The following is a 26,797-nucleotide window of genomic DNA, read 5'->3' as shown; positions in this document are numbered from 1 at the left end:
CCCCAGGGCCTTTAAAAAAAAAATCCATCCCCCCCATCCCTGGTTCGCGCTGCCGCAGCAATGTTTTAAATCAACGCCCTGTAGTCGTCCTGCAAAAGAGACACTCCCCTAGGGTTCAGAGTAGCAGCCGTGTTAGTCTGTATTCGCAAAAAGAACAGGAGGACTTGTGGCACCTTAGAGACTAACAAATTTATTTGAGCATAAGCTTTCGTGAGCTACCGCTCACTTCATCAGATACAAACCGTAGGGTTCAAACTGTAGAGGAAGTGTGGGGTGCGTTATTTCTACCCCCCCATGACCACTGCTGCCCTCAACCTTGAACTAGCTTTAAAGTAACACAGGGTTAAGCAAGGGCAAATTGATGTGGCCTGAGCACTGGATTTAGCAATAAGGAACTTTGCAACAGTAGGTGAAGGGAAAGGGAAGTTTAACTGGTGGTTTAACCCAGAGAATGCACAACTGTTCCTTGCGGCCAAAGGTCTCATCCGAATGTGCATAGGGTGTGCTAGGGCTGTCCTTTGCCACCTCCCAAGCATGCTTGCTGCTTCCTTTCAATTCCCAAGGCGAGGACAGAGGGTCTGTCAAAGGTGCATTCTGTCAGGGTCATTGCAGAATACAGAAGGGTATCGATCAGCCAGACCATGGGGGCAGAATTGAGGGTATGGAAAAGCAGCCTCAACCCCAGCGACTTAATAGGTTAACTGTTTAAATGAAATAATTTTTAGTAATTTAAATGGTTAACTTTTAAAATGGTATTTACATCCCTAATAAGGGCATGTCTAGCACTCTGCAAACCTGTTACAAAGAACAGGAAAAATTAGCCAGCAGATATAAAAGAAATAGACAATAGTTTTAATTCACAAAATCCCCTTTTAAAATATAAACAATTTTTACATTTTTTTTTACAACGTATAAACAGTTTCAAATAGCTATTTATGGCCATATTTCAATAACTGCAGGTCCATGGTCTCTACTAAGGATAAAAACCACCTATTTTATACACAATGGCTCACCACGTTTCTAGAGATACACACTGAACAGTCAGACCCCAAACAAAGCTGCATCAGCTTTTTCCACATTTAAATACATCTCTGGTTTAGTGTGGGATGCTGACTTGCCTATGCAAGCAAATCATGATACCTTTTTATAACACTTTAAATCAGGCTCATTTTTTATATTAAAGATTATATCTGTAAAATAATCTAAGGCATCCCCCCCTTGCCCTATATTCCTTTTCAAAAAGAGTTTTGCACTGTACAAATTGACAATACAAATAACCCTACAGCATTTGCTGACCAAATGAAATATGACCAGCACCAATTGGATTTTTGGCAAGACACAGTGTGTTGTCTAGCAGGACAGTAGTCTTGGCATTCTTCCCCACTGGGGCTAGATGCAGGCAGGCTGGTTGCAGGAAAAAAAAAAAACAGCTGGAAAAAGTGATGAGACAGGAAAGGAATTAAAAAAAATAAAAAAAGAAAAAGCGGCTTGAAGGTGTGAGGTTTATGGCTATCCTGGTTTTGTGGTGAATTCAAATGACAAAAAGGAATATTGGAACATGAAGGAGCTATATACTCATTTGTGTCGAACTTCAGCTGTGCATATGAGGCATTCATCCTGGATGACCAGGAACACTAGAGAGATTTTTTGTTTTTTTTAAGCTACAACATACCACAGTCACATATACCCCCCCTTTATTTGCTCAAGTCAAGTACTCTAAACATCTGCTATAGTCCAATTGACTAATATAGTCTAAAAAGAAGCTTTTAAGAAAAATCAATTAAATGCAATGGATAAAGTTACCCAAGAGATAATAAATATTACAAAACACCCTAGCAAAAACAGCTGGTAAGATGTCTTCCATTAGTAAATCAGTCTCTCCCCACCAAAATATGGACTTTCCTTTCCCCCCCCCCCCAAGTCTTCCTTCAAAAAGGGAGTTCTAGAGATGTCTGAGATAGGGATTATCCATAGAAGGGAAATCTTGACAATTCATAATGTCACGGGTGGCCAGCGTTTGGCTACGTCATCATGCATAACTTCGGGGATCCAATGGCAATACGCAGACAGCAAGTCTGAAACAGAAAGATATGAATCATCAGTCCACAAGTCAAAAATAGCTAACAGCAGAATGGGGTCTACTAGAAGGCAGGACTCTAACAACTGGGTCAGTTTGATCATGCTGTCAAGAGTCTGTAAAAAAATTAAACTCTGCTTACAGCCAGTGAAATAAAAACATAGCAATGGAAGGCTAGATTATTTTAATTTCTCCGTTGCACTGTGTCTTCCCACGAAAGACCAAAGAAGAAACTCCTTTGCACTCATTCATTGCACAAATCTCAGTATTCAGGGCCACAAACTTGACAGAGAACTTTTCTCCTTGAAAAAGGTACAGCTGAAGTGTTGGGACATCTCTGCTTTTTTGTGATGAAGACAAATCATCACTAAATCCAAATTAAGGCCCTGATCCAACAGAGTACTTATACAAGTGTGTAGTACCATTAATTTTGATGGGACTATTCCCAGGTTAAAGATAAGGCCCGGGGCTCAAGAGTGAGCAGGAGTACACAGAGAGGTACAGGACTGGAAACCAGGAACGACTCAAGGCTCTCGCTGGGACCTTATATAGGCCACTACTCTGTCTCAGCTTCTCCACCTGTAAAAATGGGGAAAATACTTGTCTGACAGTTAACACTTTTAAAGTGTTTTAATGATCTAAAAGTATAACAAGAATGCAAGAGTTATTGTTAAAGTTAATACTGGGAATCCTGTTAGGAAAGGATTTTTTTTTTTTTTTTACTCCTTGCAGCATCTGGTATAAAGGTCAGATTATTTGGCATGCTTAATATTGTGAAAAATAAATTTAATTGGCACAGGATTCTTCCTATATCATGGCCACTTTGTGACAGAGCTGCTACAAAATCTGCTTAGCATCATTTACAAATCCAGACAACTGTATTACAAAAAAATAATCTTTTCAAATATTCATTTCTGGAGGACAACAGTTTATGAACTCTCTTAACTCTTCCAGTCCTACTGGAAGACCAAAACCACAACATGAACTACCCTAATGGGAAAGATACTGAAATGACTGCTAATTTCTCTGCAGGGTATTGTCTGTTCCTTTTGTAAAAGTTCGAAAGACCAGCTCTGCTTGAAATCAGATAAGAACCCTATGCTGGAATGGTTAATCGCCACCACCCAGCAAATGGAACACTTACACCTGGGATTTTTTTTCCACGCAGCCAGCAAAGCATCACGACTATCAGCACTTTCTGAAACAAGAGCCTTCAGCAGGATTTCTGTCCGGGGCTGAAGCCTGAGTGAATTCCAAAATGAAAGGGGATCAGATACAGATGTGAGCTACGTTGATTTATTTAAGCTATATTATGGCTACATCTCTACTTCAGTGTTTAACGTCTAGCATTCTGCATTTGTTTTATAACAATACTGATTAGAGGTTAGATGTAGACATAAAACATGTAACCTATGACTAAAGGGACAGTGTCAAATTGAAATGTATCACTGTTGTATGCAGGGTTGCTGTAGTCATTTTGGTCCTAGGATATGAGAGAGACAAGGTGGGTGAGGCAATATCTTTTATTGGACGAACTGTTGGTGAGAGGGACACAAACTTTCAAGCTACAGAGCTCTTCTTTGGGTCTGGGACAGGCACTCAGTGTCACAGCTAAATACAATATTGAACAGGGAGTTTAGCATAAGTAAAAAGAAAAGGAGTACTTGTGGCACCTTAGAGACTAACAAATTTATTTGAGCATAAGCTTTCGTGAGCTTTCATGCATCTGATGAAGTGAGCTGTAGGTCACGAAAGCTTATGCTCAAATAAATTTGTTAGTTTCTAAGGTGCCACAAGTACTCCTTTTCTTTTTGTGGATACAGACTAACACGGCTGCTAATCTGAAATCTAGCATAAGTAGTTGGCACATATTCAAGGTGAAGTGGGCTGTTAACGCATCTGTAGTCATAGGATAAAAAGGGGGTGAGTGGGTTCCAGATTGTTGGAATGAGTCATAAATCCAGTGTTTTTATTAAGACTATAATTTTTAGTATCTAGCAAAGCTATGCATTTAAGCTCCCAGGTTTGTCTTTTGAAAATGTGCAGGTTTCCATTGAGAATGAGGTCTGATAGGTCAGATATAGAGAGAGATCACTTTGTGAAAAGTGGCGCCCACAGGTAATAGGGTATTGCTGTCTTATCTTTTTCCTGTGTGAGTTCATTTGAAAGTGTAGTGAAAGTGTCACCCACAGTTACTGGGGCATTTAGTGCACTGGATGAGGTACACCATGTTATGATAGGCATGTGTAGGTTCCATGGATCTTGAAAGGTGTGTTGTGTAGGGGGCTATTAATCATTGATAGGGTCCTACCAAATTCACAGTTCATTTTGGTCAATTTCACAGTCATAGGATTTCAAAAATCGTAAATTTCATTATTTCACCTATTTAAATCTGAAATTTCAGGTCTTGTAATTGGAGGGATCCTGACCCAAAAAGGAGGTGTGTGTGTGTGGGGGGGGGCGGTTTGCAAAGTTATTGTAGGGCAGGTTGCAGTATTGCTACCCTTACTTCAGCGGTGCTGCTTTCAGAGCTGGGAAGCTGGAGAGCGGCGGCTGCTGGCTTGGACCCAGCTCTGAAGGCAGAACCGCTGCCAGCAACAGTGCAGAAGTAAGGATGGCATGCAGCCTGCAGAGCTGGGTCCTCAATCAGCAGCTGCCACTCTCTGGCTGCCCAGCTCTGAAGGCAGTGCAGAAGTAAGGGTGGCAATACCGTGACCCTGTGCCCCAAAATAACCTTGCGACCCCTTGCAACTCCCTTTTGGTTCAGGACCCCCAATTTGAGAAATGCCGATCTCTCCCGTTAAATCTGTATAGGGTATAAAAGCACATGAAAGACCAGATTTCACAGTCCGGGACACATCTTTCACAGCTGCAAATTTGGTAGGGCCCTAATTATTGTACTGCTACAATGGCATTGCCACAAAAGGCAAAACCTCTTTGGAACTTCTATTTTGTTAGATGACTGAAAATGGTTTAGCTGGCTAAAATATGAAGAAAATTAAATACAGAGTCCCAGGGACTGATCCTGCAAATAGTTACACAAAAGTAATTTTACTGGCACCAATAATCCCATTGAAGCCCAGCGTAACTACTCACATGTGTAAGTTTTTACAGGATCCTTACAGTTCACCAGTTTCCCTTGATAAAGGCCACTGGCCTTAGGTTTACTAAGACAATTTTCCTTCTCTCTCCCCTTAACAATTGAGGTAAATATCTTCATGCTCTTCCCAGTTTGGAAGTCCCTCCCTTTTAAGAAGACTCAAGTGACTAACACCACTGCTGGGTGGCATGACCTTCTTTAGCAACTTACTTGGACCATGTCTTCAGCATTGTGAGTGGACTGGACAGCAAACAACGCTTATAAGAGCCTAGCTGTTTAATGATCTAAAAATAAACATTAGCATTCGTTAGACACTTGCCATAAAGTAAGAGGATGCTCTAAAATGTAAGGGGAAACCATGCAAGTTGCAATACACTTACCTTTCCTTCCAGTAAAAATTTGGCAAAGTATTTGTAGCGATCAATACCCTCTGGGTAATCTACCTCCACTGCTGGAAGCTGCCAGCCTACTCGATCTGGAAATACAGGTCATATTAGGTCTTCTATTTAATTCTCAATGTGGATTTTCCCATCAGCGTAAGATTGCAGAACACAAAGAGACATTGCAGGCATTTAGAGAAATGCACAGCTAGTAACAGTGACATCAGAAGTCCTCCAGTATAGGACAGGATGTGACACACACATCACAGCAATACCAGTGCCAAGAGGTTGGTATGCTAGCAGCTCTATGCTAGCTCTGGAGAACTCAATGGAGATACATAAGCCATATCAATGCATGTACAACACTGACGAGTAGCAGGATTCAGGATTGGACAAAGAATTTTTATTTCATGGCCTTACAGCCAATAGGGCAACACAGAGCAGTTTTCAGGGGAATGTAATATACATCAGAGCTACATTCCAACATGCAGTGCTTCAAGAAACTTACAGAAAACACTTGGTCTGTGGCACCTTATTCTGCCTGTATCCGGGCAATAAAATGGAGACGGATTTTCCAAAGGTTTCCCAAAGTGACAGTACGGAGGTAGCAGGACTGGGATCCATTCAGATTCAATGGCCGAAACACCTTCAGAATGAAAACACATACTACAAAATGAAGCATCTTTGCCTTCAGAACAATCTGTTCAGTACTGTTTACGCAGGAGTAATGTTCAGTGAAACTCGCATTCACTGGAGGTGAGCTCCTCAGACAGGTTGCCTCAGGGTCCATTTGAAAGTGTCCCCATGGATGCCAGCACAGTTTTGTTTGACCTAGAGTCAAAGGAGAGCGGAGAGGGACTCTAAGCCCTTGTTTCAGACCCAAGCCTCACTCTCCTGCCCCATACCATTTTGTTGGGTGGGAGGGGAGGCACAATCTGACTTGATTGAGCCCGTTTCTCTGTGGCTGATCTCTGGAAAGCAGCTGCCAGCCATGGGGCTCCAGCGCCTCTTTTAACCACCTGGCTCCTTTGAAAAAGTCTTTCTCCCTGCTTAGGACAGTCAATTGAGGGTGGGAGGAGAACCACCCGAGCAGTCGGAGAGAACACAACGTGCAGCTGGATGTTGGTTTCCTAAGCCAATCCAACTCTGCACCTAGGAAGGGAAAGACCACCAGGAGCCTGAGGGGGGATTGTCTGGGATACTGTGAAACGAGGAAATCAGCAGCAACTTTCGTGGCTGCCTCAGGGAGGCTCAGAGCCACCAAGGGCTGGCAGCTCTGGAGGCTGTTTCCAGCTGGACAGGGCTCCTTGGTCCTGGGGATAAGTCAATGAGAAGTTAGACGCTGCCCTCTACTGATCCCCATACTCCTAGCCAGCACCAAAGGCCAGGTGGAACTTGTGCTGCGAGCAAGTGAAATACTCTTTTGATTCCATAGTAAACTGCTAGATGGATCTGAAGACGGAGGAGGTGCTGAGCAATCTTACCTTTCATGTACATTTGAGTAGTTTCAACAATTTCTTGATACACCACAAACTCTGGGAGTTGTTTGAAGAGGACAGAATTCGGGTGGATAAAGACAGGGTCATCCAGCAGAGGAGTCTTAAAGAAAGCATAAAGGGCTCAAGATGAACCATAACATGGAAGGAGACCGTGATTATTAGCAATCCAGTTCCTTGAGAGCACCTAGTTTAAATCCTTCACCAATTTACCATGTTCTCTAAGTGATGGAGCTTTTTGGTAACACCCTGGTTTTCTGCACCACCATCCTTCTAGGGACCTCACAGCACTTTGCAAATCGCCATTCGTTACGTTTCCCAAAATCTTGACGAGACACCATAGAAAATAATCACCCCAGACTAGGAATGGGTTACCTGCAGCATGGAAGAGTTAACTTCCCATCGTGACACTGAAGCAGGGCTGGGAACAGAGCCCCAATCCTGCGTTTGGGCCACGAGACCATGCTCCGCAGAGAACCCTTATTTCTAGATCACAGAGTTACAGGAGGAGGGCGATGGTCAAATTGAGCCATGCCACTCATCTTTACCTTGTAGGCATTTTTCCATTTCTCATCCAGAAGTTCCTCCGCCTGGATCCTTCGGGCAATATGGTCCCCTAACCCCGCCAACACTATCTGCCTCAAATAGGTCACCTGGGTCTCTGTGGGGGGCTTCATTTTTGGATCAACGAAGAGGCCAACATCGGGGCAGACTGAATTCACTGAGGAAGAACAAGAGTAGTTAAGGTAGGTAAATACTGTCTTCCTCTCTAAAGTCATGGATATTTGCCACAGAAACTTAACCTCTAGTTTAGGGTTTACAAAAAATACCACTGTGGTGAGCCACAGAGCATGGGCTATGCTGCTGGCAGCATAAAAGGCTGCACCGTGCTGAGCAGAGAAAGCCCAAGCCCGCAACTGAGTTATCTGCTGCTAAACTTTTACCTGCTGTCGTCAGCTGCCCCCGTAAGCGCCTGATTTCCAACATAGCTTTGTATCGCAGCCCATTCGCTTCACAGAATTTAGGAGTACACCCTGCATACTCACAGGCCCCCACAGCTCCTGGAAGAGAATATTTATTCAGCAGGAAAAGAACAAAGAGCTTTAACAAAACAAAACAGAAATGCCAACTAGCTTCCCAAAGGTGAAATTGATTAGGCTGCAGAACATTTCCCCACAGTGGGGTAGCGAATCCCATAGTTTCTATCTATTCAGGTTTGCTCATTGGCTGGAACTAGCCTGGAGGATGCACTGATGAACATATTACAGAACACCAGAACTTCCAGAGGACAAGAGATGGACTCCAAGGCTCAACATCTATGAACAGCAAGTCTCCCTCGTTATACAGCATTTCCCTTTGCTGCGGCAATATGAATCCTTTAGTTTTGTATATCAGATTACTTTGATTGAAATTAACCACCTCCCCGCAACAAACAGTATGTTCAAGTCACTGGCAATAGATACCTAACATCACCATGAGGTCTCCTAGCTTTTGAAAAGGCCCTTGTCCAGCCCAGATCCTCCGCATCTGTATAACTCTTGCTTTCTTCCCCTTGAGCTTCTCCGTCTCTTCTTCACTTACAGCTGGTCTAAACCAAAAGCACAATCAATACACTTTAACACTTTCTAGCAAGCACCAGAAGCCAAGTCAAAGCAGCTCTGTATTTTCCCTTCTAGTATCACTAAACACCAGACAGACTGATATAAAATTGGTAGCAAGAAGCCTGTATAAAACTGGAGGATAAAAAGGAAACCCAGGGATCAGTCGGTTCATTCTCTCCAGCTGATCCAAAATAGATAAAACTGGGAGACTATCAGAAGAAAGTGCTGCTCCAGCACTCCAGTGGTTGTTCTACCACATGGGAGAATGGTGTGTGAATGGTACACCATCCCCAGGAGTATTAAGAGGCTACAACAAAGGATCAGGACACTGCTGCTGTTGAAGCCGGTACTGCATCCTATCAGAGAGGTGTACGTCTGAACAGGGTGTTGAGGAAGCCATTGGACTAGAGACTCAGACTCACCACCATGCCCCTGCCTACATATGGACCCAACTTCCCGTCCAGCAAGTGAGACTGAACGGCAAAGCACAACTCCGAGTGAGAGGTTTTAAAAAGCTAAGACGTTAGTGCTGGGGAATCACACAGACAGCACGTTGGTCATGTTTAATGGAATGCCCTGCCTCTACTCTGATCTCCCCTATAGCTTTCCAACTTCAGGCTACTGGCAGAATGACCACTGATGTCAGCTATACATGGGATGCATTTTGGTCTGTTATCTGTAACTCTTCAGCAATCACAAGACAAATGTTAGAAATGGGGAGACAAGGTCTTTAGGTATCTACAAGGCTATGGTTTTGATTAATGCCACCAGCACAGAACACAGGAGTCAGTCAATGATACTTCACTGCCATCTTCATGCTTAGCTCTATAGGCACTAGTTTCATGGGGTAACCATTAGAGATGCTGTATATAAGGGGTTAAACAAACATTTCCCTGTCCAGCTTCTCTCTCCAGTTTTGGCTGGTATTCCAAAAAGCAATACCTAGCACTCTTTAAATGGTATCTGGTGCTAAGGGAACCTATTTGTACTCCAGCTTAAGCCACTCACCTCTCAAACTCCTCAAAGAGCTCTCGAACGGTCATTGCGGACACTATGGTAATGGCATACGGCAGGCAGTCGTGCTGTTTACTTAAAGCGAGCATCTTAGCGTAGCGTGGGGCCACAGGAAAGGATGCCATGGTCAAGCCCAAGGGACTAACTGGACAGCTCAGCTTTGCTATTTGCAGCTCTTTCAGCCTGGAAGAGGCGGAAACCAAGTCATGAGATAACAGCATTTCCCCACTTTCGCACAAGCTTTTTCTGTAGACTTTGACTTGCCAGCTGTTTATTACACACTTGCATTTTTCTCTCTCTGATTGCATGTGTGACTTTAGTAGCGACGAAAGACTCCAAATTCAGACTGTGAATTCCTTTCTTTCCAACACTGCCTCCGCCCTGCCCTGCCAGGACCACCTCCAAGCGTCAGGAGGGCTCATTCTCAGTCCTGGAACTCACAGGGTGTGAGCAAGTGTGGGGATGGCAGCAGCAGTTAGGCTGAAAAACCAATTCATTTCACAGAACAAGAGTCACATGGTGACAGTTTCTGGTCCCTAGCAGCCTGGGCTGCATTTGAAACGGTCACTTAGGGCTGATTTACCCAAATTCACAGCAAAGGAACTGCATCGGTTTCAATTCACCCTTTTTGTTATTTCATTGCAAGTCTGCGTGCGAACCCTCATTTCAGAATAAAAGTGTCAGATTTTGATGTAGCTTAAATTGATTTTTTTTTTTAACTGATTTAGGTGAATATCAAAACAGGGCACTTACTCCAGAGTAAGAGTGGCCACGCAGAAACTCACGGCAAAACAACAAAAGGGTGAATTAAAACCGACAGTTATTTTGCTGCAAGCATATTGGGTAGCCCGAGGTTTTAGAAATGAAAAGCTTCATATTCCACTATCAATCCACTGAGCTACTGGGTCCCCTCGTTTCACCTTTATATTTATCGGCACAAACATTACAAGGCCTAGAAAGGCCTCTGAATGTTATTAACCAAGATCTCAGTGGTGCATGAAATGCTCCCCATCTATAGGGTTTACACAGTGCTTCAAGAGCTGTCTCAATTCAAAGTGCAGTAGAAATCCAAGCCATTGAAGTCTGAATCAGTCTCAGCTTGGCTGGTTTAAACACCAGTTTATGACAGACTAGGAAGTGCAAAAGATTCTGGGAAGTAGCCTGCTACAGCATTGATACCAAGGAGAGATGGTCAGAGAACTAGCATAGAAGGGAGACTGGCAAAGCTCCATCTCACCATCATGTAAAAGAGGATGTACAGAAATAAACCCACTTATTGCTGCCTCCAGCCACTGCTATAACCCTCAGTAACTCATTGCTGTGAAGAAACTTGTGGGAGACCTCAGACACCCTACCTTCCTGTCTTGGGTGGTTCCTGCAGGGCTCCGAGCGCTATCAGTAGCTCTTCAGCGGCTGCAAGTGCCTCTGTTGGAGGCGGGGTTGGAAAAGGGAAGTTGATCACCTAAGAATGCAGGAAAAAATGAATGTATAACTGACACTGAACAGTAGAGTTTGGGTGTAGTTTATCTGAGACAAGTCCTCTTTGATTCCAAAAGTCAACAGAGGCAATATATTTAGGAGAACTCCCCAGCACAAAGAGAAACAGACACCTGGAAGGTAGTGGCTAGAGCACACAATTAGGAGTCAGGAATCCAGGGTTTTATTCTTGACTGTTACTGAATAAAAGTATGGTCTTAGACAAGCCGCTCAAAGGCCTTTTCAGAAGTGCTGAGTACCCAGAACTCCCAATTTAAGGCAATGAGAGTCTGGGGGGACTCGGTACCTCTGAAAAGTAAGCCCTTAGCCTGTGTGTCTCAGTGTACCCCTCTGTAAAATGGAGATATTGCCCTTCATAGGGGAATTGAGAGACTTAGAGGATACCTGTGAAGTTAGCATACACAAATAATGGACATGTAGGCTTTACTGCTCCTTTTGCATGAACATAGATTCCATTATTTTCCTTGCCCCATTTTTGAAATCCCAGGTCTCTGCTTCACTGGCTGTTTTCATGAGACTGTTGCTGAAAAAGCACAGTGCACGCACAAGTGGAGATGAGGCTGTAAAGCCTATTGAGGAGGTCTGATGCAATGCATTGCAAGATCAGAGCCGATGCAAACCAAGCCCTGGGACTACAACATAGCACTCCCCCCCGCCATCTATGATACAAGGCACAACGTATCCTCAAACCAAACAGGCAGCGGTAAGGAAATTTATGCTTATTTCTGGCTCCCAGAAGACATTGAAAGAGTGCTATAACGTAAAACCGGCGTTTCGGCTCACCTTTTCAATGTTTAATGCTTTCATCTGTAGAATCAAGTCTTCCACAGGTCGCCTTGTAATTTCCGGAGGAGAAAATTTCTCAAAGTCACTGAAAACTGCAGATGAATAGAGCCTAATGAAAGAGAAGTGCTGGTTAGAGACTTTTATGAAATCTGAACCAACATACACTTCACCGAGATGAAAACAAAAGCAAATAAAGGGCTTTTTTTTTCTTTTTAACATTGCTTTGGAATAAAAAAAAAGTGAATTTTTAAAGGTTTAATCTTCAGATTTTAAAGCATCTTAACCACATTTACATCTAAAATACCACACAAGAGAAATCAATTCATCTTTGTGCATAAAGTATTAAGACAGCATCATTAAATCGGAACTTGACATAGAAAGTGTTAACAGATATTTCTAAAATCACAGTGATACAAATTAAGCCAGCACGAGCAAGCAGCTCAGTGCATCTGTCCCTCATTGACCTGCAATTTCATCTACTAGATGAGGTCGTACAGTCAACGTATTGTACTACGTTGCTTGTGGAATTGATCACGCTACATCTGTTTCAGTTAAATAAAACCATAACAGAACTGCTGACTATGCTACCATAAAAGTTAAGCCAAGCTAATGGGCTATGCCACACCAGTCATTCCGGTCTAGCCCTTCCAATGAAGTCTCGTTCCTTGAGCCAGAGGCAGCTAGCAATGCTGCAGTTAGGAAATCATGACTTCTTCTCAAAACTATAGCTGGCTCTAAAGTCCCATCCAGACCTCCTTTGTTGCAAAGACAGTGGGCAGACAAGAGATTTTCAGGAAGGCGTCCAGGAGTTAATATCCTGCAATCTTTTCCCTCTTTGCTAACATTATCTAGGGGCTATCTTGGGCCTGGCTGTTCTATTTGGCTCATTTGGACTGTTTTACCAAGTAGTGCTTCAATGCACTGAGAGAGGTGCATGCTAAACAAGTGAAGTTCACGAAACAAAACCCAGGGAAGCTGTCCACTACACAACGGCGAGTGTTGGTATTTTCCTTTCATTTGGCTGCCCAACAAACAGAGAATGGTTTTCAGACCCTGACCCCTCCTTTGCGAGAAGCCTACGGAGAGGGAACCGACTAACCTATAACAGTGCCCTGGCTCCGTGCGGCCAGCTCGTCCTGCCCGCTGGTTTGCAGATGCTTGAGACGTCCAGGTGACTCTGAAAGACGAAACCCCAGTAACTTTGTCATAGAAGCGTTTCTTGACTTTCCCACAGTCAACCACGTATTTAATGCTGGGGATAGTGAGAGACGTCTCAGCCACGTTGGTTGCAACAACACACAGTCGTGTTCCAAGAGGAGGAGGTCGGAACACCTGCAGCAAACACAGTTCAGCAGATGAAATGCGTTGCCCGTAAAGCAAATTAGCGAGGTCAACTCAGATGAGCTAGAAAGACAGAAGCGATCGCAATGAGCGTGGCCTCACATCACATCTCCTGGCATTTGAATTGAGCACACAGGTCAGCAGAGGCCTGTTTTCTCCCTTACCTAAAAGCTCCCACTGGGCCCATTCTGGTCTGCCCACTGCAGGCTAATTCAAGATGCTCATTTTAGTACACAACCCAAGAGCTGCTGCATACATTCTCAAGTCAGGTATTGAGAATGGTCACTTATTCCTATGCAAATAATCCTTTACCTTGGCTTGCTTTTCTGGTGCTAGTAAAGAGTAGAGTGGGAGCACGTAGAGCGGAAGGGAAGAATCTGACTTCTCACCTGTCAAGAAACAAAATGGCATTCTTAAAAACACGGTAAGCAAACACTAGGCATTTCATTCCCAACAGTGTCCTGGCAAACTAAACTTTTATACACCTTTCAACCTGAAAAATAATCAGATTTTGTAAATCACTTCTTTTAAAATTGCCATCAGAAACCCTGCAATGAGAAACCCATGCTTTGTAAATAATGGTTTACACTACACATCCCAAAGTGCTAACACACCAGTTTAGAAACAAAGCAAACAGGACAGTTTCACATATTGGTAAGTGAGGTTTGTTTTACGTATGTGGTTTTCATTTCAAAGTATCAAACCTTCCTCCAGTCCATCATCTCCCAAATCTAGGTCAACGTCAGAGCCCACAGCATCCTCATCATCCTCCATTTCAGCTTCTCTGTCCTCATCGCCTTCGTCCACTGGCAAAACGGAGTAACTGTTCAGATCGATTTTGGGTAGCAGCTAGAGGCAAGAGAAGGGGGAACCATTAAGCCTTTCTAGATTTAATATAAGCAGTTGTGCAAATAGTCATTAAAAACTTTTAGAAGCAGGTAATAAATGCAACTCTAGGGTCCCAATCCTGAACTTCCATTGATCTCAAGATGCACAGGGGATTGGGCTCTAAATATTTCATTTGTACTACATGGCAGGAACATTAAATCAGCATTCGTAACAGAGGGGATCAGGAAAGACAAGCCGGTTAAATGTTTTTAAGGGCATTTTGTGTAGAAATGATGTTTTGTACATCAGGTTTCTCCCTTCCCCACAGTCCTCCTTCAGGCAATTTTACCTATCAGGATCTAAAATCAGAGAGCAATATTTTAATAATGTAATGATCTGTTGACGATAAAGTTTACATCACTTATATGGTCAGCAGCCAAACACTAGTTTTCCTCACAAAGGAATCCTGAGCCCACCAAGTCCAGAGTTCCTTCCATTAAAGTGCTAATTTATTAGTGCTTAATAGTGGAAATCCATCTCCCCTCTTCGTAGTGCCCAGGGGTGCATTCAAGCCCTCTCCCTCAACCAACCACTTAATGCAGCAGTTACAAATCTAGATCAAAGTGGGATTGAATTCTTTACTTAAGGGACGGCCACACAACTGCAAGTTGCTTATAAATCAGAGCAAAGTATTAAAAAAAATAAAAATCTGTTCGAAAACGTTCTGTTTTCCTGAGCTATATACAAATGACTGAAAAGGAAGTTCAGTGTTGGCTTTCAACAGGAGTAATCTAGATTCCTGCTCTTTTGCAACAATTAACCACTGACATGAGTGCCAGTTCCGTTCAAGTTTAAAATATATTACCATAGTTTTCTTCCGTTTGGATTTCTTAAATTTCCTGACTTCTTCGACTGATTCTTCCTTCTCTTCATCTCCTATGAAGAAGCAGGTTGGATTCTCAGAGTGCTGAAAGATGACTCTGCAGAGCAGAGCTTAACATTGTCATTGCCCGAAGGAGCTCATAATTCAAGATATCAAAGGAAAAAGTAGCCAGTGACCAAGTGGGTGAGGGGGCCTCAGTGGCATTTTTGTTCTGTTAAGGAATCACAGCATGTCAGTGGCTGAGGGCTGGCAGATTGCTGTGAAGTGGTGCATTTCGAGGAGGACTCTGAAGCAGAGGATTAGCTTGCTGCAACAGGAGAGGATGTGAAAATGATCTTCCATTTTAGGAAACTGCACCATTCCTTGCAAGCTCCTGTAATCAATGCAAGGCTGAAACAGTGGCAAACTGCAATGGACCTCAGGGGAGTTAAGGATGGGGAAATCACACACAACACAGAAAGATCTGTTTTCTCAAAAGGTTATTTAGCTGAAGCTGAGTCATCAGGATGTCTCTCAATAGGTCTTTCCAAAAGTTTATTTCTGGAACACTCGTTGCTTAAAACCTTAAAAGTAAACTTGTGTCTCCGTACGATGTAATGGTTAAACACTAGCAGCCCTTTAGTCCCTGGAGTTACCTTCAGTTTTATTTTTACGTAACGGAAAGGTTTTTCTTAGTCTTCTACAGAGCGAGTGTACTTCTGCTTGGCCTGTTAAGAACACCAAAATCCCTCCTGCAACAGAACAGGTCACCTTAAATCAGAAGACAGGTCGTTTCAAAAGGGAAATCACAGAACTAGTGCTCACTCTTCAGAGAGGACAATGCCAAATACATCATAACTGTGGAACATGCCACGTGTCCCACATCACAATTCCTTACTAACACATGTGAGAAACCATGCAGCATACCAAAGCATATTTAAGTATAGGCTTATTCTCCAACATCATCCCTTGCAAGGAATAAAGTACAGGAGACAGCGCTGCTTATTTTATTTTACGGCTTTTTATGCTTTTTTTTTTTAAATAAACAAATTTTAGTCCCTAAAACCACTTAGACCCTTCTGGGAAACATTTTAAGTGTAAAGAATTTGAGATGCTGAAGAGTTCTCTGCAGCAGTCCTACCTGCGGGTAACATTCGGTGGATTTTACAGACTTTTCTGAAACATTCCCCATTGTAGTCATCTACTGGAGTTCTCTTATTAAAATGAACAGCCACAGGGAATTGCCTTGCATCTACCTAGAAAGGAATACAACAGGAAAGAGCCTCATTTTACGATTACAGCAGAAGTGGATTTTACGTACTGTGGCTCAGGGGGAATCAGAAAGCTTGTTAAAAGCCTTGACAATGTGTCCTTTCACACTGTTAAACAGATATTTCACCACGCTCCATAGAACTGGTTTATGCATTTGTTTTAAATAACCCATTCTTGTAAACCATTCTATTTCTTCTCTGTATTTAAGCTCATATTTACTGTTCTGACCCTCTGACAATCTGAGTGCAGCAAATCATCTTAAAAAAAAATAAAGAGAATGAGAATTCATGGGAGGTAACCCAGTCCAGCAGTTGCTTTGGTAAGTGTTCTATCTGCAGCCCTAGTGTCTAGCATATTGTTAGTTTGAGACCCCAAAGACGGGAAGCTACTACAACCAATATGTTTGGCTTTTGCTCTAGGTATAACAGTATTTTTCACACTACAAAGACCTTTCCAATGATACTTTGCATTCAATCAACCAGAATTACCACTTTGAATGGAGACCCTTCTTTCCAGTATAACTTTCTAAACAATCAAGGGCTTAAGATTCCTTATATCTAGCTTGCTACCCACAGGAAACTAGCTGTCACATTTAATGCAACAAACAGAATAATCGCTAACAGCTTCAACTACTACTAAACACAAACGGCACTAAATTACCATTAAAGTGACTTCAGACTTCAAAGTAAGAATGAAGGTGCTAATCTGGCCCCACGGTGCCTTTCACCTTTTGTGCATTGGCAATATCAGCACAGCTCTGAACACTATGTTCACTGCTTCAGCAGAGCCAACATTTTGTAGTTTACCAAAAATAGCAGATGTTTCTCCAGCCTCTACTACGCAAATTGATGACGAGTCAGTAGAATCAGAGACTCAAGAGAGCTATTTAAGAGTTCAAAAGGCTTTTTAAAAATTACTTAGTGTCAAAATTTGAGGGATTCCACTCCATGAAAAGTAGAACTCCACTTGGATCATTTTCTAAACTGTAACCATCAGTGTTTTGAGACCACTTTCTTCAATGGGAGCTGGAATTCTTAGCAAGAGAAGCCGTAAAATACATAAAAAGAAAAGAAGTACTTGTGGCACCTTAGAGACTAACTAATTTATTGGAGCATAAGCTTTTGTGAGCTACAGCTCACTTCATCAGATGCATTCCGATAAAGCGAGCTGTAGCTCACCAAAGCTTATGCTCAAATAAATTTGTTAGTCTCTAAGGTGCCACAAGTACTCCTTTTCTTTTTGCGAATACAGACTAACACGGCTGCTACTCTGAAACCCGTAAAATACATAGTTCAAAACAAATTACAAGCAGGACAATTGCCTGCAGTGCCATTGCTGAAATGACTGCAGTGCTGGCTAAGAGGACTGTAAACAACAGACAGCAAAAGGAAAAACGCCTCTATAAGCATCCAGATTTATAAAGGAAACCAAGTCAGACCCCATTCATTACAGCCATGGCAGCAGACGCCACTAGGGTGAACGTTACCTGTATAGCAGGAGGAACAGCAGGAAAGAGTTTCTTGTTATCAGTGAAGTCTTCAACACGAAGGGTGGCAGACATAATGATCAGCTTCATAGGCTGCCCTTTCTGAGGAAATGCAAATATGCAGAGTTACACTGCAGTCTGGCCACTTGTAATCATTTATGTAGCACTAGACACACGCACGTGCGCTGCCGTAACAGATACCAAATGTAAGCCTCTGCCCCAAAGCCCTCACAGTCGGAAAGGCACAAAGTGCAATACAAGGTCAAATGACAGTACAGAGAGAGGGCCGAATACTGTGGTCCTTAGACAGACAAAAATCCTATTCACAATCTTGACTCTGCCACAGACTCACCAAGAGGCCAGCCTTAAGCAAGGCACCCAAGCTCCCGCTGCATGTTTACAAAGGTAAAATGAAAACAGACTCCTAGGAATTGTCATGCTGAAGTAGCCAAGTGGTCCACTTACTCCAGCATCCCTATCTCCAACAGTGGCCAGTACTAGATATTTCAAGGTACATAAGAACATAAGAGCGGCCATACTTGGTCAGACCAAAGGTCTATCTAGCCCAGTATCCCGTCTTCTGACAGTGGCCAAAACCAGGTGCCCCAGTGGGAATGAACAGAACAGGTAATCGTTAAATGATCCATCCTGTCACCCATTCCCAGCTTCTGGCAAATAGGCTAGGGACACCATCCCTCCCCATCTTGGCTAATAGCCATTGATGGACCTAATCTCCATGAACTTATCTAGTTGTTTTTTGAACCCTGTAATAGTTTTGGCCATCACAACATCCTCTGGCAAGGAGTTCCACAGGTTGACTGTGTGTTGTGTGAAAAAACGCTTATTTTTCTTTGTTTTAAACCTGCTGCCTATTCATTTCATTTGGTGACCCCTAGTTCTTGTGTTCTGAGGAGGAGTAAATAACAATTCCTTATTTACTTTCTCCACACCAGTTATGATTTTATACACCTCTGTCATATCCTCCCTTAGTTGTCTCTTTTCCAAGGTCAGTCTTATTAATCTCTCCTCATATGGCAGCCGTTCCATACCCCCAATAATTTTTGTTGCCCTTTTCTGAATCTTTTCCAATTTGGTGAGGGACCTTGTCAAGGGCTTTCTGAAAATTTAAGTACACTATATCCACTGAATCCCCCTTGTCCACATGCTTGTTGACTGCCTCAAAGAATTCTAGTATATTAGTGAGGCATAATTTCCCTTTACAAAAACCATGGTGTAAGGTAGATGTAAGATTCCCCAAGGGGAAGTCTTTTCCTAATCGTTGGCTTATACCTTGAAGGACGAGGGTTTACATCCACATGTAACGTGGAGTGTCCTCACTTTCTGAATAAATATCTAATTTTAAATCCCCCTCAGTTCTTGGACTTGATGTCTTGTGGCAGTGAGTTATGCAGCTTAAATGGGTACTGTGTAACAATTTATTTCCTTTTTATCTGTGTGTAAGTATTTTACCTGTCCGTTTCATGGAACATCCGCCAGTTCTTGTGATAGAAGAAAAAAAGACAAAGGCGGCCCCTTATCTACCTTTTCTTTGCTATTCATTATTTAATCTAGCTTCCTCATATTCCTCTTATTCATCTCATCTCCAAGCAGAGAATCCTAATTCTTCCACTCTCTCCTCACAGAGAAGCCTTTCCACACATGTAACCAGTTCTGTTACCCATTTTTGACACATATCTGCTCCTGCTAAGCAGCACAGCCACCTCTGCTTTTCTTACCTTTCCACGAAGGGGCACGATGCGAGATAGGAGGCCGATCAGGATATCTGTGTACACGCTTCTTTCATGGGCTTCATCAATAATGATCACTTTGTACTTCAAAAGCAAGAAGTCCTGGAAATAAAGAGGGAAGCTGAGTCATCTCATCGCATCAAGTCAAGCCTCAGCCGGGTCCGTCTCTGCGTTAATGTTGGGTCAGTCATCTTTCGAATCTATCTAGGTTTATATGACCATCCCCATTACTGTCCTATCTGGGCACATCACAATCTTTAGTGTACTGAAATGGATTGTCTTGAAATTGGTTGTGCCTCATGGGGAAAGAGGTAGAGGTGATTAGCGATCATTTGTCCTCCTAACACCTCTGTGAGGTAGGAAAGTGCTATTATCCCCATTTTACAGATGGGAAATGAAGGCACAGTCCTAGTCTAGCCATATTTCACAGTCTAAGTGACTTGCCCAAGGTTTCATAGGAAGCCAGTGGCAGAACAGGGGCCTGAACCCAGGTTTCCCCAAGATGTAGGCTATTGCTCTAATCCCTGGACCTGGAGAATGTGATGTAGAAATCCCAACATCTATTCCTATGAAGGTCAATACAGCAGCTGAAACAAGAATTGTACCCCCAACAAGCATAAAAAGAATAATCATAGACACCTAGTCACCAAAAATACAACTTAAATGCTGAAAGGGGTTTTGTTTTAGAAAGGAACGCTTGTACTCATGGCAAGTGCTAGCAGGAATGTGTGGAATTTCTCTCTAGAGACATTAAATACTTTGTTTTTTCATTGCAGAAGGTAATTTACCTTCTGAATTTCTTTCAGTAGCACACCATCCGTCATGAACTTAATTTTGGTTTCATCTGTAACGTTTCCTTCATAACGTATTTGATATGAAACTATCCTGTAGAGAAAATACATCAGTATTACACAAACAAACCCCCACTCTTTAAAAAAAAAAAAAGAAAGAAAAAAAAAAGAGCAAAGCATTATAGACCGAATATAAAAAGCTGGGAAAGGAAGGAAAGTCAGAGTTCAGTTTAGAATGCTGTCTTCAGCCCAGTTCAGCTATGACTTGGTACTACAGCATAAGGTGCATGGAAGATCACAGATTGCCTGAGTCTCCACTTCCCAGACTCTAGCACATGCAGAATGCTACTGTCCTATACAGGAATCTTTCCCTCTAAGAAAGCTGGATACAGAATGGCTTTGTTTTCAACTAGCTCATTGTTATGGCACACCTGCTCTCCCCTACACACAGCACAGCCATGTCTCCTTCCGCACCTCCTCAACAATCCACTGATTCGCCAATGGGAGCTATGAGGGCTTGTTAACACCAAGACCGCCATCAATTTTTCTAGGGAGCAACAGTGCTGAGTTCATTGAAAGCTTCCTACGGTTCCTCTCTGGGAAGGCCAGCAGAACACGCTGCAACTAGTCCGACCCCAAGATAACATCCCTCCAACCTCTCCCACTCAGCAGAAGATTTATACTAGGAGGGGGCTGGGTTTTGTTGTTTTTGACTTTCCTGGTTAGCCCCTGATCTTTTGTCCCTTACCTGTGTGAAAAATTCATTTCCCTAGCGACCCGATGAGACATAGACACTGCGGCTACACGCCGAGGCTCTGTGATTCCAATGATGCCCTCGGAACTAGGACAGAGGAGAAAAGCTTTTTACAGACAAACCTAGGAAAGGACAAGAGGCTTTCCTCCGGGTGGGTTTTGAGGATGTCTTACCACACCCGCAGGTTCTCCTTCATTGTTGGGAGGACCAGGTAATCCCTATCTAACTGGCTCCTTTGGAGAAGAAGCCTGGGCTGAAGAGGGAATATTGCAGAAGCGGAATGTTTATTGCAACTGAATGAGACTGAGCAGTGGAAGGCAGGCAGCATCTTGGCTGCACCGCCAAATCCTGTAAAAGGGACTGCAGCCCCTGACAAGCTGCGGATGGTTTTTCACTACAAACGATGGCGTTTATTTCAATTTTGCAAGGAACATGTGGAGTGTCTTGGAGAGATGAACCCACTAGCTTTCCCCCTTAGCTAACCTACCTTCACGATTAGTGACAAGTACTACAGCCCTACTGTGAAAAATAAAACAGTGATGTTTAAAACACGGTAGCAGTTTAAAAGCTCTAAAATAAATTATCTGGAGGGATTTTTGTGCAAACTAAGGACTGCCCACAGATTTTTCTCCTTCAAGTTCATTTCACTTCCATCTGATGTAGGCATTATTGCAGCTCATAGAGTTAACAGCACTAACACAGGAGTCTTAAACAGAGACAAAATTCAAAAAACAGAAAGGGACGGAACTTAACTAAAAAAAAACCCCAAAACAAATTCTCAACAATTTTCAGTATAAAAGAACAGAATCCTACCTGGCATAGCCGGCTTCATACAGAAACTGAGGCACTTGAGTGGTTTTACCACTCCCAGTTTCTCCGCATATGATGACAACAGGATTCTCGTTAATAGCTTCCATGATAACTTGTTCTTCAGCGAGGATAGGAAGCTTTAGTCTCGCTTCCTATTGAAAACAAAACAAACTTGATTTTCAGTTTGTGCGTCTTGATCCCTCTTCCTGCTTGGCTTTTTAATGGATCAAGCTCAGTTAAAAAAAAAACTGAAACACAAAAACAAAACTGTATGAAAAGTCTGAAAGATTCAACCCATCATGGATTTTCCACTCCAAAAGTCATGAATGATATTTACACACACATGTAGGAGCAGAAGCAGCTATAGACCTCTAACATTTAGGTTATTTTGATAACACTCTGCCCTCCTCCTCCTGGCTTGAAAAGTTTTAAAATGTAGGGCAACACACTACCAGGCCAACCAAGAACTGGGATCAGCAAAATATTCCATCCTGACTTCTCAAAAGGTAGCTGGCAACTCAAGCATGAAAATAAACCAGTCCTCCGATTTATTAGATTCCATATAGTCATCTAAGATTCACTTGAGTTTAACAACATTTCAAATGGAAACTCATTCCATAACTCACTATCATCTATCTGCTCAATGATAAGTGGATCCTTTCAAATTTCTGCAGAATTAAATCTATCCGAAACTACATTTAGCATAACGGAAAATAAAACCCAATTTAACAATTAAGATTTTCAGTTCATTACACCAAAAGGGTTTAAGATCTCAGATCATTAATAAATTACATATTTAGAATTAGTGACAAATACATATGTTTTGAAACAAAACTGAAAGTCGTTTCCTTCTTTATTCACTTGACAAGCTCAAAGCCCAAAGTTGTGTCTCTAAACAGCAACAGTTGGTATGAGTAACACTTAAAGCAATGCTGGGAATGCACTCTGCACGGTTTGCAGTGTTATCGATGTTAATGACTGATGCAGGTGAATCCTACAAGTCTCCATTCAAGTATTTGCCATGAATTAGTCTGATGGAGAGTGTCACTCCGATTTTTCCTCCTTGAAGAACGTTTATTGTGACGAATCACTAACAAAGACTGACCTGTATCTCAGGCGACCTGTCCACTGGGATGAAAACTGCAGGCTTGGAAGATGGCTTATGGATAGCTTTTTGATGAGCTGGCGAGCTAGGAAGAGCCTGATCACTATTCAATGGCTTCTTAACGCATTCTTCCACCTTTCCAAAGTTAAAGCTGTCAGTGGCTGGCTTTTCAATTGTTTCTTTATGCTCTTCCTCTTCACAAGAGCTATCAGAGGATTCAGTCTTCTTCTCAAATTCCACTTCCAGATCTAGTCTGCACCTTTTTTTATTTGCACCACTGATGCTACTTATCTTCTCCGGACATGAGGTGCCTGCTTCTTGTACTGTCCTAAAACAGAACATTCACACATTATGGGCATTTTCTGCAATATAGCTAGTGTTTTCACACTTCAGATCCTCCCCACCCCAAAAGGAAAACATCTCAAAGAACATGAGGCTGTAATAAGTCTCATTTTCTTTCTACCTCACCATAACTACCAAACTATTTTGGACTTTAAATAATTTACAAATCTATCAAGTAATATTATAGTAACATAGGTGAAGAAGCCATTTAAAGCAAAAAAGGAATCTACGTGCTACACAGAGACCGAGAAAGCAATAGTATGCCTGATTCACAACAGCAGCAATAGATGGAAGTTTACCGTTTGGTCTGGTATATGCGTCCTCCAATACCCAACTTGGAAGTGGTGTACAGAAGTTTCATTTCAGCCTCAGAAGCCTGGACCTCATTTAACTTACTTAGCAATTCAGCTCGCTACAGGAAAAAAAAATATTTTTTTTAATATCTATCTATCTATCTATAATCACTGTTAGAACTGCCGTACCAGCAAAAAAGATTCACTTCAAGTTTTGTCTTACTCAGGTACCAAGTCAACTGGAGTTTAGCTTGAGTAAGGACTAGGGGGACAGAACCATACTATATTTGCATGCTGGGAAAAACCATGATAAGGTAGAGAAAGATGATATGGAAGTGTTGCTAGTGACCCCATGAATAAGGCTGGTCAAGGATCTTCATCCTACTTATTTTTCTACCTTTTAATTGATGGAATTTTGTCTCATGTTTTCGTACAATAGGGGTATTGGAGCCTTTCATTCTGCTACTCATCTTGAAAAAGGTAATGTATGCCCAATGCTTTTTATTTATAAATAACATTTTTCACTTTCAAAATACTTTGCAAATATTAGACAATCCTCATAATAATACTTCTAAGAATCATCCCTATTTAACAGATGCTCAAAGTGGTTACGTGACTTGTCCAAAGCCGGACTAGACTTCAGAAGTCCTAGGCTCCAGACCTGCACTCCTGCCCTCTCACTGCATTCTGATATCAGTGGTAGGACTCTACTCAAACTCTGTCTACAGCCGCATGCTGTACCAACAGTCCCCGGGTAGCTGTATACTTTTAGCAAAACAAGCAGCAGTTAAATAGCGAACGCTGTTCCAATTTAAACTGGCAGCAGGCTTCACTGTCAACCTCCCACTGAAAGGTATGTGGCAATCTACACAGTTCTTGACAATGCACTGGATCACAGTAAGGTGTCTAGACACTTCTCCTCTGCTCCTGCAAGCTGGTGATAGGCAGACATTATAAAATGATTCTAAGGAGAAAATTCTTGCTTATATTCCCAGGGAAGCAACTCTGGAATACTATTGACAACAGGCCTGTTTAAACAGTTTTCTTTATCACTGCCTCAACCACAGTTGGGCAGAGCCTTACGACCAAGATGCAACCTACCTGATTTTTCTTCTCTTTCTGCTCTAAAACTTTTTGCAAGATTTTCCTCTGTTTTTTGCTCAGGGGCTTCTTCTCTCCTTGTGTGTCACAAGCTACTTTTTTCGTCTTTGTCTTTTTAGCCGGCAGGACCAGGGCATTACTTTCATCCACTCCTTTCAGCCTTGCCTCATCTGAAAGTGTCGATTTTGGTCAGTCACAGGCCCTAAATAGCTTATTTTTAACAGGCTTATTGCAAAGCTCGCTGATTTTAAATAAAAGGGCAATAGAAACAATTATATTATTGACAAATAGGATGGCTGAGCAGGGAAACAATGCTCCTCTCCTTTCATGGTTGCTTTCATGATAAAATCTTCTTTCCTTGTTTTTGAGTAATACCACTGTGAAAAAGGCTAAGTTTTCATAATCAAAACATTGTACCAAATAATCCTCCCCTGGGAAATGAGTACTACCACTATTTTCATAATGAAGAAAGGGATACACACAAGATAGGTGACTTGTCCAAGGCCACACACCAAGTTAGCAGCACTCAAAAGCTCTACCACATGGCTCTGAAACTGGCCTTGACTTTGGTCTGAATTTATTGACACCTCTTGTTGCTGCTTAAAGGTAAATAACCCTGGATTTATTGATAGGCTTGTATCTGAGATTAGAGCAGGTACATCACAAGCAAATGCAGTGCAAGTTTCCCCACACTACCAATGACAACATACCTGAAAACCATGACAGATGAAGGTGAGGGGCAATTCAACCTCCCACCAGTTCATTTTCTTCCAAAGAGAGAGACATTAGGGCTCAACAGGAGTGAGGTACTGTGTAAAGGGGTCATGCATTCGGGAAGGAGAGTGAGCATGAAAGGAGATGAGAGCGTGCAAAGGTGGTCATCCACTCAGGAAGGGGTGTGTGTGTGCGCGCGTGCGCACGCAAGGTGGTATGAGTGTGTAAAGGGCACCCACTCAGGAACGGGTGAGTGTTCAAATGGGTCACTCATTCGAGAGGAGATGAGTGCACAGTGGAGGTGAGGGTACCAGGGGGCGAGTGTACACGGCGGGGTAAGGGTATAAGGGAGCGTGCCCATTTGGGAGGAGGTGAGTGTGCACGGGGGGGGGCTAGAGCACAAGGGAGCGTGCCCATTTGGGAGGAGGTGAGTGTGCACGGGGGGGCTAGAGCACAAGGGAGCGTGCCCATTTGGGAGGGGGTGAGTGTGCACGGGGGGGCTAGAGCACAAGGGAGCGTGCCCATTTGGGAGGAGGTGAGTGTGCACGGGGGGGCTAGAGCACAAGGGAGCGTGCCCATTTGGGAGGAGGTGAGTGTGCACGGGGGGGGCTAGAGCACAAGGGAGCGTGCCCATTTGGGAGGGGGTGAGTGTGCACGGGGGGGCTAGAGCACAAGGGAGCGTGCCCATTTGGGAGGAGGTGAGTGTGCACGGGGAGGGCTAGAGCACAAGGGAGCGTGCCCATTTGGGAGGGGGTGAGTGTGCACGGGGGGGGCTAGAGCACAAGGGAGCGTGCCCATTTGGGAGGGGGTGAGTGTGCACGGGGGGGGCTAGAGCACAAGGGAGCGTGCCCATTTGGGAGGAGGTGAGTGTGCACGGGGGGGGCTAGAGCACAAGGGAGCGTGCCCATTTGGGAGGGGGTGAGCGTGCACGGGGGGGGTGAGCGTGCCAGGGACGCCTATTCAGGCAGGGGTGAATGTGCCAAGGAGTCACCCACTCGGGAGGGGGGGCGCCCGTTCGAAGGGGGAGGGGAGGTGCACCGGGCCGCCCATTCCGGCCCCTCTTCCCCCGGGGCGGCGGACTCACCTCCCAGCTCCAGCTGCACGGGCTCTGGGGCGGGCGGCTGCTGCCCCCCGGCACCCCCCGGCCGCCGCGCCTTCCAGTTGTGTCTCTTGCGAGCTTTGCCCATGGCGGGGGCGGCCGGGACGGGCGGGCAGCGCCAGGGGCAGGGGCAGGGGCCCAGCCCGGGACGGGAAAGGGGCCGCCGGCCAGGCTGGCACCCACGTGCGGCACCAGCAGCAAACACTTCCGGGGTCGGGGCCTCAGGGGGCGGGGCGAGAGGAAGGCGGAAGGAATGTTGCGGGCGAGGGGGGCGGGGCCGGGATGGCTGGAGTGACACAG

At 43.6% G+C, this 26,797-nt stretch overlaps 1 protein-coding gene across 3 annotated transcripts; it reads right to left on the bottom strand.

Annotated features, from left to right (window-relative positions):
* Positions 1-1,913: 1,913 nt before the first annotated feature.
* DHX37 (DEAH-box helicase 37) lies at positions 1,914-26,712 on the bottom strand. Of its 3 annotated transcripts, XM_043498110.1 has the most exons (28): positions 26,665-26,712; positions 26,483-26,629; positions 24,685-24,854; positions 23,590-23,702; positions 22,949-23,276; positions 21,847-21,995; positions 21,028-21,120; positions 20,277-20,373; positions 19,477-19,590; positions 17,741-17,842; positions 16,124-16,238; positions 15,639-15,734; positions 14,986-15,056; positions 13,997-14,141; positions 13,605-13,681; positions 13,051-13,283; positions 11,949-12,060; positions 11,024-11,130; positions 9,663-9,851; positions 8,517-8,641; positions 7,998-8,114; positions 7,602-7,774; positions 7,042-7,156; positions 6,066-6,203; positions 5,558-5,652; positions 5,388-5,461; positions 3,222-3,319; positions 1,914-2,075 (listed from the first exon to the last, which is right to left on the bottom strand). In XM_043498110.1, the coding sequence occupies exons 2-28, from the start codon at positions 26,583-26,585 to the stop codon at positions 1,993-1,995; spliced, it is 3,432 nt and encodes a 1,143-aa protein (XP_043354045.1). In that variant the 5' UTR covers positions 26,586-26,629; positions 26,665-26,712; the 3' UTR covers positions 1,914-1,992. The 3 variants fall into 3 exon arrangements, with proteins under 3 accessions (XP_043354045.1, XP_038229905.1, XP_043354046.1); XM_038373977.2 differs by lacking the exons at positions 26,483-26,629; positions 26,665-26,712 and adding an exon at positions 25,395-25,664; XM_043498111.1 differs by lacking the exons at positions 3,222-3,319; positions 26,665-26,712 and having other exon boundaries at positions 26,483-26,652.
* Between the last annotated feature and the right edge of the window lie 85 nt (positions 26,713-26,797).

This window comes from Dermochelys coriacea, chromosome 15, assembly GCF_009764565.3.
Source record: "Dermochelys coriacea isolate rDerCor1 chromosome 15, rDerCor1.pri.v4, whole genome shotgun sequence".
Classification (NCBI taxonomy): Eukaryota; Metazoa; Chordata; order Testudines; family Dermochelyidae; genus Dermochelys; species Dermochelys coriacea.
The sequence above is the reverse complement of the archived record's forward strand: the minus strand, read 5'-3'. Positions and strand labels throughout refer to the sequence as shown.

Coding starts and splice junctions, on each gene's coding strand:
- DHX37 (XM_043498110.1), bottom strand. CDS start 26,585: ATGGGCAAAGCTCGCAAGAGACACAACTGGAAGGCGCGGCGGCCGGGG. Junction 24,855..26,482: donor CGTGCAGCTGGAGCTGGGAG/GTGAGTCCGCCG, acceptor CGACACTTTCAG/ATGAGGCAAGGCTGAAAGGA. Junction 21,996..22,948: donor ACAGGTCGCCTGAGATACAG/GTCAGTCTTTGT, acceptor TGTTTTCAATAG/GAAGCGAGACTAAAGCTTCC.